The sequence below is a fragment of the Oncorhynchus mykiss genome, chromosome 23 (genome assembly GCF_013265735.2).
Source record: "Oncorhynchus mykiss isolate Arlee chromosome 23, USDA_OmykA_1.1, whole genome shotgun sequence".
In the NCBI taxonomy this organism is placed as follows: Eukaryota; Metazoa; Chordata; class Actinopteri; order Salmoniformes; family Salmonidae; genus Oncorhynchus; species Oncorhynchus mykiss.
The window spans coordinates 28,514,944-28,532,479 of NC_048587.1; the positions used below are offsets into that span (position 1 = coordinate 28,514,944).

General features: G+C 38.9%; 1 protein-coding gene across 1 annotated transcript in view; it reads left to right on the forward strand.

Moving 5' to 3' along the window:
• LOC110502541 (AT-rich interactive domain-containing protein 5B) overlaps positions 1-17,536 on the forward strand; it is a 73,953-nt gene that overhangs the window by 17,368 nt on the left and 39,049 nt on the right. The window contains exon 4 of the mRNA XM_021580660.2: positions 9,927-10,157. Within this exon, the coding sequence (XP_021436335.2) occupies positions 9,927-10,157 (231 nt within the window). The remainder of the gene's footprint in view (positions 1-9,926; positions 10,158-17,536) is intronic.

The window sequence follows — 17,536 nt, forward strand, 5'->3', positions numbered from 1 at the left end:
AGAAAATGTTTCAGTTTAAATATTTTGAATTGATACAGTCTATAGATTATAACCTTCTCATTATCTTTCAGAGAGAGCTCAGCGGAATGATAAGAGAATAGAAACCAGATTTCTTTCTCTAGCTTGAATTATCCAAGTAATAAACATATGATTGTAGTTTATGTAGCTTTTCTATTATACTGTGGGAGGAAACAGACTATGACACCAATATTGTGATCCTATAGACAAAGGAATGGATTTGAAATCAAAGGATGTCTTGTTGTAAAGCATATTCTTCATTCAACTGTGTATTAATCAGATAGATGCCATACGCTCCCTTTGTCATTTTCTCTCCCTATGCAATTTCCTCAAACAAATTCTTGAACTGTCCTAAGCTTTGAAGTAATTCAATGGAGTGTTCTATTGATTGTGTGACTCTGATAGCAGTGGGTTTTGGTTTATGGGCATGTCCTTTATTATTTTCAAACCTGTTGGAGAGAGAATCACAAGCTGTTTTTCGCTCACTGATCTGCTCATATCATTAATTCCCTTATGACTGAAGTTTGGCCGGAAGCCAAATAATTCTAAATCTGTAAGCAGTAAATTGTGTGGCGGGGTGGAAAAATCTATTAGATGTGGGGAGCGTTTGAGCATGCCTCGAATTTGAATGGGCCAGAAAAACACGTTCTAGCAGGCATGTGCTTTGTAATCAAATTTGGATTCCGATGGCAAAACCAGTTTATTCATTTCATTTTCTTTTAAAATGTCAGATAATGTTTGTAATTTCAAGCTGTTTTTCACCTGTGTGCTTCAGGGGGTGAGAGGCTTTTCTGGTGGACTGTTAAACAATGGAAACCCAGGGGTGATCTCACAGAGGAAATGAAGGGTTTTGTCTGTCCATTAACCAGCTCTGAAACAACATACCTGTTATTGATGTGACCTCTCCTATAACATGAAAGCCATCCCAAACAGCTAGACACATAGAGGGAGCATTACTCCACTCAAAGATTCCCTAATCAAGTTATCTTTATTGGATTCGTTTCATTAAAGTTGAGCAGAAAAAGACAGGATAAATAGACATCAACATGCACACATGCATGCACAGACACGATACACAGACACACGCGTACACAGAACCAAACACACACACGCACACGCCCTTTTCTTAAAGCCATCATAGTGACATTATTAATTTCAACTTGAGGGCATTCCCTTTGTTTGCGAATATACAATGTGGCTTTTATTATATAGGTTGCCAAGGCTCGTAGAGTCAGTATGCCTTGCCCTTTAGTTTTTATTGCCAGCCCATCATCCCACCATAATATCATTGAATATTTCATGAGAACATATATTAGTCCATCTGTGTTATGAATGCATTTCATGCTGCTCCAGTTGCAGTCTTTTTGTGCAGATTACTTTTACATGCTGGAATTCAATCAGAACTGCACTGCAGAAACCCACACTGCAAAAACAGCTTTGCCATTCATATTCACTGCACAGGAACAAAGTTATTTTTGTCAGTGGGGGGTTGTTAGTGCTATTAAACTCAGGGTCAATGATTTCCTTCCCACTGACATTGTTTAAGAAAAGTTTCAGTATTTGTAAATCAAATATATATATATTGTATATTGTGGATATTTAAAGGTGGACTCAGTGAAATGACGTTGCCACAAGCAGCACTACAGATATTGCGATGAGCAAGATGCAAGATTCCGTCCATCACACAGTCACACACAGTATCTGAGCATGTGCATGGGTTCCCTTCACGTTGTTTGAGAATGGTAGGTACAGGACCAAAACAGCTAAGAAGTTTAGCCTTGCGTTCAACGCTCTTAGTTGTTGCGGAAATTGACCCACTATTCTGTTTACTTTGTGCACCTGCGTCATATCGCTGAGTCTACCTATAAAATGTTACGGTTAGTTTATCCATACGAAGTGTTACGTTTGGGAAGTACAAAATGTACCTTTAGACAGTTTGAGCACTGTTTTGTTGTTTCTAAAAAGGGTGATACGTCTCACAGGTAGAACAAAGAAAGACATACACTGTAGGCCTAGTTGATAGACTTAAGCATTCATGGACTCTTTTTTTCCCATTGTGTTGTCGTGGCAGTTATTTCATTTCCGTTTTCTATGTGTCGGCCACTTGTTAAAATCAGTTTTATTCATTAGCCCTGTTACTCTCCACCATTTATCCCAGTCATTGTTGTGAAAACGAATTCAAAAGGAGAGTGAACAGTTTCTTTTCGCCATACATCATGGATTTTTGGAGGCACTTTATGCCAATCTTATTTTGACACGACAATATTATTTTTGCATGACAATATGAATATTTGTATATCTAACTGTTCAAGGTTTTACATTTTAGGGACAAAAAACAACATTGTTTCATCAATATGGCACTAATATCATTATTCCGTTATTAGAAATAAATGTTCCAGTAGTTGTTCTTACATTCATCCATGTAAATTGTTCATTGTACTGGATGTAATTATTTAATTAGTTCCAGTTGGCTTAGCCTATCTACTGTTTATTTTAAGCTTCCCTGTACAGATCTGCTAATATGAGAGTTTCTTACATAATGACAGGAATTCACAATGGGCTCTGTTGAGTGACAGCCCCCACCCCCTCTTCTCTCATTATAGTCCTTAGAATAGGAAACATGCATGTCCTCAATAGTCTGTAGTTTACTCCTCTTTCTTTCTGTCTTTAACTGAAATATTAAGTCATGTTCTTTTTTATACTCTGTATGCCCTCAGTGACCTGCCATGATTTTACAATTGGGGGGGGGGGGGGGGGGGGGGGGGGGGTCTTTGAGGAAATATACACAGCAAGTTTAATCAGGAATGACATATAATTCCCTCTGACCCAATTCCAAATGTTGGCCCAAATGGGAACTCTGTGTCCCATTAAAGATATATTTAAAGGAAAACTCATCAATTATATTCTAGAATGCACGGAAAATGTATAGGCCATGAACTCATTCATGATCGTTATGATCCAAGATTACAGCTGCTCAATTGAGTTTGTGTCGAACAATGCCGCGTGACAAATGGAAAGGCCGGCCCATCAGAAGAGATTGTATATCATCACCTGGGAGAAAACCCCTTTGGACTTACAGTACCAGTCAAAAGTTTGGACACGCTAGCATCCCACCTGGCAACATCCAGTGAGATTGCAGAGCGCCAAATTCAAATACAGAAATACTCATTATAAAAATTCAGAAAAGATACAACTATTTTACTTAGGTTTAAGGATTAACTTCTTGTAAATCCAACCACGGTGTCAGATTTTAAAAATGCTTTACTGCGAAAGCATACCTTACAATTATTTGAGAATATAGCCCAGCAGACAAATCATTACAAACAGTAACCAGCACAGTAGAAGAGTTACACAAGTCAGAAATAGGGATAAAATGAATCACTTACCTTTGATGATCTTCATATGTTTGCACTCAGAAGACATTCATTTATTCAATAAATGTTCCTTTTGTTCGATAAAGTCTCTCTTTATATCCGAAAACCTCCGCTTTGTTCGCACGTTTTCTTCAGTAATCCACAGGCTCAAATGTAGTCACAACAGGCAGACAAAATATCCAAACTGTATCCGTAAAGTTCATAGAAACATGTCAAACGATGTTTATATTCAATCCTCTGGTTGTTTTTAGCCTAAATAATCGTTAATATTTCAACCAGACAATAACGTTGTCAATATAAAAGGTAAACAAGAAAGGCACTCTTGGTCGCGCACTTGAAAAAGCTCTGTGTCACTGCAGGGTCCACTCATTCAGACTGCTCTTACACCCTCATTTTTCAGAATACAAGCCTGAAACAATTTCTAAAGACTGGTGACATCTAGTGGAAGGCATAGGAACTGCAATTTGAGTCCTAAGTCAATGGATACTGTAATGGCATTGAATAGAAAACTACAACAACAACAAAAATCCTACTTCCTGAATGGATTTTTCTCAGGTTTTCGCCTGCCAAATCAGTTATGTTATACTCACAGACATTATTTAACTTTAGAAACTTTAGAGTGTTTTCTATCCAAATCGACTAATTATATGCATATCCTATCTTCTGGGCCTGAGTGGAAAGCAGTTTAATTTGAGCATGCTTTTCATCCAAAATTCCAAATGCTGCCCCCTACCCTAGAGAAGTTAAACAAATCAAAATATATTTTATATTTGAGATTCTTCAAAGTAGCCACCCTTTGCCTTGATGACAGCATTGCACACTCTTGGTAATCTCTCAACCAGCTTCATGAGGTAGTCATTTCAGTTAACAGACGTGCTTTGTTAACGTGCTTTGTTAACAAAGTTCATTTGTAGAATTTCTTTCCTTCTTAATGCATTTGTGCCAATCAGTTGTGTTGTGACAAGGTAGGGGTGTACAGCCCTATTTGGTAAAAGACCAAGTCTATATCATGCTAAGAACAGCTCAAATAAGCAAAAAGAAACGACAATCCATCATTACTTTAAGACATGAAGGTCAGTCAATCTGGAAAATTAAGAGAACTTTTGAAGTTTCTTCAAATGCAGTCGCAAAAACCATCAAGCGCTATGATGAAACTGGCTTTCATGAGGACCGCCACAGGAAAGGAAGACCCAGAGTTACCTCTGTTGCAGAGGACAAGTTCATTTAGAGTTACCAGCCTTAGAAATTGCAGGCCAAATAAATGCTTCACAGAGTTCAAGTAACAGACACATCTCAACATCAACTGTTCAGAGAAGACTGCGTGAATCAGGCCTTCATGGACGAATTGCTGTAAAGAAACCACTACTAAAGGACACCAATAAGAAGAAGAGACTTGCTTGGTCCAAGAAACACGAGCAATGGACATTAGACCGGTGCAAATCTTTCCTCTGGTCTGATGAGTCCAAATTTGAGATTTTTGGTTCCAACCGTTGTGTCTTTGTGAGACGCAGAGTAGGTGAACTAATGATCTCTGCATGTTTTATTTTATATTTTTATTTGACCTTTATTTAATTAGGAAAGTCAGTTAAGAACAAATTCTTATTTTACAATGACGGCCTACCCCGGCCAAAGCCTCCCCTAACCCAGACAACGCTGGGTCAGTTGTACGCCGCACTATGGAACTCCCAATCACTGCTGGTTGTGATACAGCCCAGGATCGAACCAGGGTCTGTAGTGACGCCTCTATCACTGAGATGTAGTGCCTTAGTTTGCTGCACCACTCGGGAGCCCGTTTGGAGTATGTGTGGTTCCCACCGTGAAGCATGGAGGAGGAGGTGTGGGGGTGCTTTGCTGGTGACACTGTCAGTGATTTATTTAGAATTCAAGGCACACTTAACCAGCATGGCTACCACAGAATTCTACAGCAATATGCCATCCCATCTGGTTTGCGCTTAGTGGGACTATCGTTTGTTTTTCAACTGGACAATGACCCAACACACCTCCAGGCTGTGTAAGGGCTATTTGATCAAAAAGGAGATTGATGGAGTGCTGCATCAGATGACCTGGCCTCCACAATCACCTGACCTCAACCCAATTAAGATGGTTTGGGATGAGTTGGAGAGTGAAGGAAAAGCAGCAAACAAGTGCTCAGCATATGTGGGAACTCTGTAGGAAAAGCATTCCAGGTGAAGCTGATTGAGAAAATGCCATGAAATGTTATTTCATAGTTTTGGTGTCTTCACTATTATTCTACAATATAGAAAATAGTAAAATAAAGAAAAACCCTTGAATGAGTGGGTTTGTCCAAACTTTTGTTACTGTAAAAGTAGTGGAATTAAATGCCTCCGATTTTCCCTGGCCTTCTTTTCATCCTTAGATTCAGTCATTTACACTGATAATCTCCTTTGGGTAAGGTTTTCTACATAACAGCCTGGCCACTGTTAATAATTTTGTGAATGAGGAGTAGTGCTATACTGCAATATCTGGATTGGGAAAGGCAAACAGAGCCATTAATCTCACTGGAAGAATAAAACAAAGACCAGGGTACGCTGTTGGGGCCTGTTTACCACGGACAAAAGATATTGACTGTCAGTTCGGTAAAATCTCTGTTTCTGCTTGTCTAAGTCAACTTTCTTGTTCCTAACAATAATACCTTTCTGGTATAGGCAATTATGGGTCTTATGTTTGGAGTATGGTTGTGGTGATGCAGGGTTGAAGCTATAATTTGGTTCAGGCATAAAACCTCTGGAACATTTGGATGCTGCCTTGTTTGTAATAGCCATGGTCTTTGATAGTCAAAGGAACCAATTTGGCACAAGGAGCTCTGAATAATTTCATCATGTATTACAGAGCCTATTAAATGCAAACTTTTCAATCTAGCAATCAATAACGCAGACAGCTTACACTGGCCCCATGCCAACGACATTAGAACTGCTAGCGCTTGTTGCTAGGGAGCAGAGCCCGCTTAGGGGAAGGAATGTTTAATGTAATAGAATCACATAAATCAACAAAGGGAAAGTGCTGCGTTCTTTTTCTAAACCATTTTGAAATAGGAGTATGTTTTTTTAAATGTCGTTTATTGCTAAAAAAAATGATGTGAACTGTGAGAACATCTGGAACCAAATTAAGAACAGTGTGTAGAGTAATTGTGCAGTTTTTTTCTTCAGTATGCATGTAGCTGGCCTGAATTCTTGCGCAGCACACTTGAATAAATGGAGGTGAAAATTATATAAATGTTTATTTTTGTCTCAGGAGGACACCCTCCCCCTCTCCACTCCTTAAAAAATCTAGAACAGAAAGAGGCACTTTAGTGCTGTTAGATAATTAAGAACAGGAACCAACTTGCAGAGAGAGCAGCCCTCTGCTGCCCTTCATACCATTTCAATAGAACATTTCCTCTGGGTGTTTGTGGCCTTTTGTGAGAATACCATTCGCTTTGAAGGCTTTACGGACATGCCTTGTGAATATAACAGGGACTAATAGTTCTCTTAGGGCTGATCTAAACCGGGCCATTTTTTGATGCAGCTGATATTATTGGTTGTTGTGAAGATGCGAGTCAATACTTGAGTGTAATGTAGCAGAGGTGATTGGAGCCCATTGAATCATGGTGGATACATTATGCGTCATGAATATGAAGGGGTTTTGATTTTTTTTTTTTCCCTTAGGGAGGACAAGCTAGTCGTTACTGAAATATGATTGTCTTTTTGCATTCTGTCCAGTATTTATTACTGGCAGATGCTGTGCTTTTTTGGTTCAATAAAAACAAACAGCTTGAGAGCCAGCATGCATATAGCTCTCTGTGTCGTCCTTTATATGAAAAGTGTATATGCTGCAGGAAAGAGAGGAGGATGACTCCGTTATGTGTTATACATTATGAAAGACGTCTTTGGTAAATGGAAACAAGGCAACCTCTGAAATCAATACAGAGCTGAACAGCAAAAAGGTAGTGGATGGAGAGAGAATACAAAATAGTCTCCTTCTCCAGTTTCCCTCGTTTATTCCCTCTACTTTGAAAAGCTTTACATGTTGTTTTGATATCTGTGGGGTACCTACTGTAAGAACAGATATCAAAGTGACGTTATTGGCTCATACATTTATTACCTCTCTCAAATCCTATCACATTAAGCTTCAGTAAATTCCTTGGCTGGTTAGATAATGTGGAAATTTTGACAACAGCACATTTCAGCTGAGTGAGTGATTGTGTGAGAATGATGTATGTCCGCATTTTTGCCTCAGTGAACATAACTTCAGTCACAGTCTTTTGAAAGATCTTGTCAGTTCTTTTGTCTGGTGTAATGATTGTAAGCTTGTTTGAAATGTAAGCCATACAGTTTACAAAAGCAATTTGGTTAATGCATTGGGTTTTTCCTAGCATAAAATAGTTTTTTGGAGTCTGTGTTTTGAAAATACAATTTCCTTTACTCTTCACCATGCAATCTCAATGGAAGGAAACCCACAAGTAGGTTTGAAAGGGTTGTTATCAATGACCGGAGAAGTGAAAAGCAAAAATGCGCTCATTGCCTATGGTTGTTCAGAGTAATGGTGATGCAGGAAGCAGCGGTATTATAAATAGTAGGCCTATATCCCAGATTCATCGACCTTGTCCTTGAGTTGCCTTGTAATTGAGTTCTGCACTTAGATTTTCTTATGGAGGCACTATAATCCGTCTACTGTATAGTTACAGTTGAATTGCATATTGTGTAATACACTCTTATATGTGCTCGGTTATGAATAGTAATCACCTGTCTTGAATTGTTTTGATTACATCCTGTCACATTGTGTTTATGCTGATGATACAGACACTGTGTTGTGTTTATTAGTTTTGAGATTGCTTGACGATGCATAAAAATAAATACAAATCTGTTACATGGTAGTTTAATCATCATAGAAGTGCCTCTAGGTCCTACACAAAAGCTTCTTGTCAAAAACCAGCTGTTTTAGTCGAAAGTAGTAAAAACAGAGAGAGATCAATTACATAATGTCCTTTCTCTCCGGATTTTAACTCTCTAGTGACAGAGCTAAGGCCCCAGCCAATTTAAATTATTATGTAAAGATAACAATGTCCTTTATTTGGAAAGGTCAGACTTTACGAACAAAGGGACATAAGGTGTGTATACCATTATGCACACGCAGTTTCTCTCACACACACACACGCACTCGCACTTTCATTCACACACAGGTACTTAGTCCTACTATACAGTAAATGCCCCATGGCTTCTTCCCCAGCAAGTTGAATCTAATCAAGAGAATGCTGGGAGGGCCCTCAGGAGATTGCCAGGTTCCAGGGTTGGCTAGTTCAAATAAAATCCTTGACATTTGGATAAAAACCAAGTGCCACCAAGCAGTAATTGCATGCGACCACAGACACACATCTGTGGTGTGTGTGTTTGAGGAGGGGGCTTTCATTCCCTCCCTTTTGAAGTATTAGTCATGTGTAGTTAACTAACTGGCTCGGTTGTCTGTGAAGGGTGGCTCTATTGGACTATGGTACCAAGTAGGGCTGGGCTGCAAATTAATGGTGTCAAATAGAGGTGTGCCACCTGACCATTTCCAATATAATTTTTGTTGGACTATTCAGATCATATTTCATATCAATGATTATCATCGACAATTATGATTTTAATTATTATCCATATCACCCAAAACCTAGTACATGTACAGTACCTCATACAAAAAGCCCCATTGTTATGTTGTGGAATGTTTTAGTAGGTGCTACTACAGAATACCTGCATTCAACACCTCATTATGCATAACACCTCCGGCTGGATATATGCCAAGTAATGCTACCCAGGGATTGTTCAACAAATTCTAATAGCTAGATATTCAGTCTATACTGTATGCAGTGAAAGAGAGAGAACAAGAGAAATAGGGAGAGGGAAGGGAGGGTGAATGAGGGAGTGTTCCATTTCTTTATGATTTATCTTTCCCTTGCCCAGGTCTAGCAGTTTTGCCAACTCAACCTTACATTTCTGTAGATGTGTTGCAATGCATACATGGTGGATTTTTATGCTTATATGGGCCAAGGGGTATATTTTATTATTTCATGTCTAACAGTACACGGTTTGGGCTCAATACTAGTATATTTCCCCATCATAAAGTATATGTTTTTTCCTGTCATATATTGCACGATATACATAGCCATATCAGCTGGTAGATTTTGATGGATTGTCTAGGGTTTTCTCTAAGAAGGTTACAACATTTTCTACATAAACTGCCTGTTTCTGAATGACAAGACTGCCTTAAGGGGCATTTCTTACATGCTTGTTTTCCTAAAATGAACAATCCTGGGAAAACTGCTGCTTGAATTTACCTATATGTTGCTTGTTAAAACCTGTCAATCTAGATGTGAAAATCTCTGTTGCCTTGACATTTGCTTTCTCTTTGCCTCTGCTATTATCAGTTTACGTCATACATAAAGTATTATTAATTCCCCTATCTAAGTGAAATGTGTCATTATCAGCGTGTGTGTGGGTTTAAACTATATTTGTTTGAAACTAGGGCTAACTGTTTGTTTCTACATTTGTTTTGTTCCAGGTCAGGAAGATGACGGCAAGAAAGTGCTGGTGATGAGCTACCCCCAGTACTGTCGTTACCGCTCGGTCCTGGCCCGGCTCAGAGAGCAGCCGTCTGCCCTGCTGACGGACCACACCGTGCTGGCTTTGGGCGGCATCGCCTCCCAACACGACACTACACGCATCCTCTACTGCAGGGACACCTTCGAACACCCCACCCTGCTGCAGAATGAGAGTGTCTGCGAAGAGTTCGGTAAATCCCAAAGCGCTAGGGTGCAGGTAGTAACTGTTCAGTTTCTGCTCAGTAACTGCTCAGTTTCAAAAGGTTTTCTCCAATTTTGCGCCGACTAAACACCACCCAGGGTGGGGTCACTTCTACTTTGATTCAAGTCACTTCAGGGGATGAATTGAAATTCAATTCATGATTTCAAAATGCCCTATGGACCTGAGAGTATTAAATTCACTTCCTAAATTGACTGAATTGAAATTGAACTGACCCCAACCCTTCAAAACACACCAGACTGAGTATCATCGGCCCTTAAGATAGTCTTTCTTTAACTTTGTGCGTTTCCACAAAGAGCACTGTTGTTTAGCTTAACTCATAGTAATTGTGGAACAGGTCAACATTTTTGGAGAGATTGTCAGTGTGGGTAATTTAATTTTAAAAGAGAAGCGAGGAGGTGAAGGGAAACTGTTTTATGCCTAGGAAAATACTATATGAATAGCATGCTCACATCCTGCTGCTGCTCGTACTATTGGCTCATAGTGCCAGTGCTCATACTACTGGCTCAAAGTGCCAGTGCTCATACTACTGGCTCATAGTGTCAGCCCTCATACTACTGGCTCATAGTGCCAGCGCTCATACTACTGGCTCATAGTGCCAGCGCTCGTACTACTGGCTCATAGTGCCAGCGCTCGTACTACTGGCTCATAGTGCCAGTGATCGTACTACTGGCTCATAGTGCCAGTGCTCGTACTACTGGCTCATAGTGCCAGTGCTCGTACTACTGGCTCATAGTGCCAGTGCTCGTACTACTGGCTCATAGTGCCAGTGCTCGTACTACTGGCTCATAGTGCCAGTGCTCGTACTACTGGCTCATAGTGCCAGCGCCTGTTAGTGTTACACCGTATTCAGGCACAAGCCTTTTTCACACTCTGACTGAAATTCCTTTATGTAAACACCAGTTCTCTCAATCCACCACATTAATGTGTGTTTTATTCATGTTAGGAAACATTAAATTCACCCATGTTTAATCCAGATTTTTATTAGGTCAAGTGCCAGGGGCAGTGAATAATGGGCCGTTGTTAAAGCTAGAAGTGACCATAAACGATTGTATTTATGCTTTTCCAATGCTAATCCTGACCTTTATCATTGGCCAAATCTTTTTCTAGGGTTGCCCCTTTAACAGACGTTCTGTTGACAAACAGCCACCTCAGAGTGTGTGGACATAGTGTCATTTGTTTCACTGCAGAATTACTGGAACACTGCTGATAATTACAATTCTGCTATCTAGAGAAGTGACACTGTCATTTATATAAACTTGGGGGTTTATTATGGTTTGGTTACTCAAGGCCCTAGTAATAGCAAGGCAACTTGACATGATGTCAGACAACTTTCTTCCTATTTCCATATTCATGTAACCTAATTTCTACCAAACTGCGGAGACTGTATTGACAATGTGACTATCACATATTATTCTCACATTTTCTGTGAGATAGAACAAAAATGATGAATTACATAACATAATCTAGGAAGAAAAGTTTGAAGTAATATTAGTGTTCCAAGGCAGTTCCACTGAGAGATAGAGGTAGTATGATGACCTTTGCTCTTTGGCAATCATATTAGAATTGCAATTATGTGGTTGGAATATGCTGTGAGAGAACATGTTATCCTGAACATTGGTATTATTACCTGCCTGGCAACATGCTTTCAGAATATTTTGAGACATGTCATTCTTCTTTTCCTGCAACAAAGTAATAATGTTGCTTACCCTCCCTGCCCCCATCTCTGAGAAACAAAATACCCGTTGCTTAAACAAACAGTGTTTTGAAAGCTGATGAGGCACTCATGTTTGAGGTGAAACTACAGGCGCGTTCCTTCATTTAGTCTTTTATTCTAGCTGCTATGTCTGGAAAGGAAATAGAATCGATATCTATTTATGCAAAAATGGTTGTTATTGTTTCCCTGTTTGAGATGTTTCCACTCATATTTGTTTTAATGTTCATTAAAGGGGAGCATTTTCTGGAATCCATCTGAATTATTTTAGTAATCCCCGAGGGGGGGGGGGGGGGGGGGGGGGGATTTATTGCTGGATATTAATGCTTACCAGATGCATAGACCCTAAAGAGATTCTATTTTTAATGTATTGTGAAATGAAGGACACTTGCTCTGGAGTGTAAACTGTGTTAATGTTCCTGTAAAAGCACTGTAGCATGGCCAGTATGAGGCCAGAATGTAAACACACTGATAAAGGAATGATTTCCTTTGTGTGCCTGTGTCACTCCCCTCCACTGAATCCCAGTAAAGCTGGAGATTGCCTAAGACAGGCCCATTTTTATCCTGCTAAACTGTTAACATGTGCTCTCCCATATAGATTGGAATAATTTCTGCTCTGAAATCTTTTTTCAAAGCTAAGATCAGGTTATAAAGCTGGCACTATTTTAATGTATTTGGGTAATCATATAGATTGTATTTTCTCATATACACTGAGTTTTTCCACAAGATGTTAGCAACAACCTCACATTGGTATTGAACTAAAAGCATTTTCAGTCTACTGAATTAGCATGACTGTGTGGTGAAGCATAATATCCCTTATTTTTCATCCTAATTAGAAACATACAGGACAAACTGCCCAGATGCACATTATTATAGTCCTTTTAGTCTGTACAGAAAAAAGCCTGGAGAGGTATCATTTATCTGGACAGAGCGAGGAGGGAGAAGACTTTCACAGGCTCTTGATGTGGCTTAATTCCTACACAACACAACTTATAGAGGTTGAGGAGTAGAATGCTGAAGCCTGGAGTCAGATCCATGAGTCATGAGGGATGATATTATACACCCTTGAAGTTTAAGTATGTTGTGAGGGGGCTCTTTTGCTCCTCATATTTGCAGGTAGGGGCATGTTGTTCTTTTTGAACACAGTTTATGAGTATCGTAAATAGCATCATTCTTACTTACACTAATCTCTCACATCCTCATTACAGTACAATGGAGGAAGGCCTCTGTGTTAGTCATCGAGGGAAATATCTCACTATTTCTCAGAAGAATAAATTGCCCTACAACCAGACAATAGGTATAGTGGAAAAGCATGCCCTGACCTATTTGAAATGAATATGATTATTTATAATCACCATGCTGGAAGATTTTACATGACAAAGTCGTAACGATAGCTCTTTGGTTAACTCAATCCCATCAAATGTAACCAGAGCGTAATCTATGAGAATAAATATGGTTTATTGATGTATGGGTGCGTTTCTCCGTGCATTCATTTATTTATAGGTCGCTGTGATTTCTCCCTTCCGGTAATGAATAGCATAAGTCTTGAGCTCCTTCACTGCTCGGTAGTTATATATGAAACAGATTGTTTGGTTATTTAAAACCCCAGACCCATTTAGTTTTTGTTTCACTCTGTCAATAGCAATAATCTGGAAACGTTTGAAGGTTAGCCCATTTTTAGCAAATCCCACATTACGTAATTTTGTCTGTTTTACATTCGCGCTCATGGAAAGACATGCCATATTTGGGACAGCCCCTCTGTGTGTTGTTATGCTTGACTTTCATCCTTAAAAGGTTTTTTTCTCTTTAAACAAAAGCCATTAAGCGACACTGCCAACTCAAAGGCACTAGGCAAATCTGAAACTGGACATGGTAAACTCTCCAACATGTAAACTCTACATATATGTATTTTTAGATCATGACACTATTAATGTATCTGTTTTCATATTTTTAATTACATATATTTTCTAATGGGATAGGGCAGATAAGATGTATGATGGTGGTGTGGGGGCAAAACCTATGTATGTTAGAATCACACACTGTAACTGGATCTAAATGGAGTAGGGTGATGTTATCAAGATTGAGGTCAGAGTTCAGTGCATTCCTTACTCTGCTTGTCAGCCTTGTTTTGGTTTAAGCTGGCAGAGTTCAGAGAATGATCTGTGTTAATGAGTCCCAATGACACACTGCAAAGAGCATGAGTGTGTCACATGAAGAGGAAAGTGGACAAAAAGAATGGAAGACAGAGAGGGAGAGATTTAGGTGTGCTTAAGTTACATTTTGATTTGATTCTGAAAGAGTGAAGAAAACTTGTTAATCTCTAGGTTTAAGTTAAATGTATTGCACTGTACATGTGGGAATGGTATAGGGGGAATTCAATGCTTGAGTGTACCTTTATATTAGTGTACATTAGTGTACACTCAAGCACTACAACTTTGAGTTTGCACAGCACAAAGCATACACATTCACACCCTCAAACGCACTCCATCCAATGAGAATGATTTCATAATAAACGTGTTTGAACAGTTTAATTGGCTCTTCCTGGAATAACTCCGTTTCACTTCATTTGATATGATGAAAGAGTAATGTTCCCTCCCAAGGGGGGCATACACAACACTGCATAAATAAAGCTGCAGTGGAAAATGACAGCAATAATAAACAAGGCAAATTCATCCGCACTCCTGCCAATTTTAGCTCAAATTGCTTTTGGTTTATTTGCTAATCATGTTAATTAGCAGATCTTGTTTTAAGTAAATTGAATATTAATTCCAGAAGGATGAAAGAGCATGGTTATTCAGTATAAGTAAAGTATCAGATGGTTGTTGGGTAAGATGTGACAAAAATATTCTCTTCACACAACCCTTTTAAAATGACATACAGTAGACACTTGTCAATCTAAGCTAGTTTGAGCCTTTATGACATGGAATGTAGTTCTGCACTAAGGCATTTAGTATATGTACAACTACAAACTGAGGAACAGAGACATGAACAACAAAAAAGAGCCTTGAACTTTGCTTGGGAACTTAAACCTCCGTCTCCTTATTAAACAACATCGAGATATTACGGACTTGTGTCTTCAGCTGCATCATTAGCTTGCAGGGCTGTTAACGTTTGGCTCTGTGGTTAAGCCAACCAGATGGAATAGTAGTGGACATAATGGAAGTGTGTATGCCCACTTAAGGGCAATGTAGTTAAATGCTGGCAGTTAAATGCTGTGTTCACCTGTGAGGTAGGGAAGCGAGAGGCTGAACTGAAAAAGGACTGTTCAATTTCCTGTAAACATACATGCTGCGATGTGGGCCTGTTGCCATGGGTACTGTGGTCCAGACAGGATCTTGATGATGATTGATAATTACTACCTGGCGTTTGGTCTTCATCTTCACAAATATATGGCTAGATTTGCCCTCCACGATATATCTGGAGGGCAATAATAGGTTTTTAATGTTCAACAGTCAACGTTTGTTGGGTATAGCAATCATTTTCTCATGTAATTATATTTCCCAGAAATAAATGCAATGTAAAATCAATTGTGACTTGTGGCTTATCCAGGATGGTGGCAGAATTTAATTTACAAATTCTTGCAACAAAAAAAAGGATAGAGGGTGTTGTGTCGGTAGTCGCATATTGAAATTTGAGCATTTGAAAATGGCTATTGCATTTACTTTTATTGTTATTCAAATGAGATTAGTTGAATTTGTCATTTCCATGATAAGAGCATGGCATTGTGCTACTCGTTAGCTCACATAAACACAGGCAATTTGAAGCCATCTCATTACAGTATTCAGCTCTGAAAGGATAACAAGCCATCACATTATTTCACTACCACTGTCACTTACTAGCATACTACAGTAGGCTACTTGTCACACTATATTTCACATTTCTGAACACCTGCAGTAATAGCAAACCACTTAGATGAGAGGAAATAGTCATTTTCTCACATCAGATGGCGTCACTCCTACATGAGGCTCGTTCCTCAACCGATCTGTCTTGTAGGACGTTGAACTCATTTCTAAAAATCAAGATTTTGCCCATCCGCCTAACACTAGTTTGCCAGCTTGTTGATGAAGTTGTACGGCACCAAAGTTATGGGACTGTTCTCAGAAATCAGCATGTATCTGACTCTGACAGCTGGCACCGTGCCTCGCTACTTTGTAACAATTGGCCAACGCGATAACGTCGCAGAGAGCAGTCCGCTGTGCTGTAGAACTCTGTGCAGTAATCACGGCAGAGAAGATATCATGAAAACTAGTTTGTGCATTAGCTAGAATTTCACTACACTAGCTAGCTAGAGGGAGTATTCGGCATTGAGTGTGTCAACTGCCGTTGTTAGCATCCCTGCCTTTCGTTTCATATGGATTGATTTGAGGCTGGTTCAGCCAGCAGGCAGACACACTAGATAGCTAACCCATTAGGTAGCAAATTTTAATTTCAAATTTCACACAGTAATGGAAAAGTACTAAGTGTTCATACTTAGGTAAAAAATACCCTAATAGAAAATGATTCAAGTAAAAGTCACCCAGTAAAATACTATTAAAAGTCTAAAAGTATTTGGGTTTTAAATATACTTAAGTATCAAAAGTAAAAGGAATGGTACAGATAATTTAATTTATTTTATTTTTATTTTTTAGATAGCCAGGGGCACACTCCAACACTTAGACATAATTTACAAACAAATAGTTTGTGTTTAGTGAGTCCGTCAGCTCAGAGGCAGTAGGGATGACCGGGAATGTTCTCTTGATAAGTGCTTGAATTGGAACATTTTCATGTTTTGCGAAACATTCAAAATGTAACGAGTAATTTTGGGTGTCAGGGAAAATGTATGGAGTAAAAAGTACATTATTTTCTTTTGGAATGTAGTGAAATAAAATAAAGTTGTCAAGAAAAGTACAGATACCCCCAAAAAACGACTTAAGTAGTACTATAAAGTATGTTTACTTAAGTACTTGACACCACTGATTTCATAAATACTGATTCTACCACCACAAAACACCTTAGCTAGATGTAGAATTAGGTAGTGAATACTTGCTCATAAAAAAGTCAATATTAGCTACAGAATTTGTCAAATTAACTCTGACTCTTTTGAGGATGAAAGGTGGTTCAGTGGACAATGTCACCTTGGTAACATTTTAAAATAATAGGACAGCATATTGTAGCCAAAATTATTTTAAGCTATCCCGAATTATCAGACAAATCAGTGCAGGTGGACGTCACGCTAGCTGACGTGAGACAATGAGGAAATAGTCCCAACTCAAAACTCTATTTGAGTTACGAAGACTGTAGGAATGCAAAGATGCCCGGGTTCTGTTAAAGAGATAATGATTACTCAACATCCCATGTGAGCAGGTTTGGGGAGTAATTACGTTCCATTAAACTGATTACAAAAAAAACTGTAACTGTAATCTGTTACGTTACCAGCAAAAATATTTTAATAAGATTACAGAGACAATTGAAAAACAACATTACTTCTAGAATTTACTTTTAACTTCAGAAAGGATGTTTGTGAAAAAATGATTTGATACCTTTCCGTTGTCTCAATGATATTCAAATCAGCATTGAAAAAAGGCGCAAGTTTAAGTTTGTTCTGCATGATCGAGTCTGACCACGTCAGAGACCAATGATGACATGCCAAATGGGTT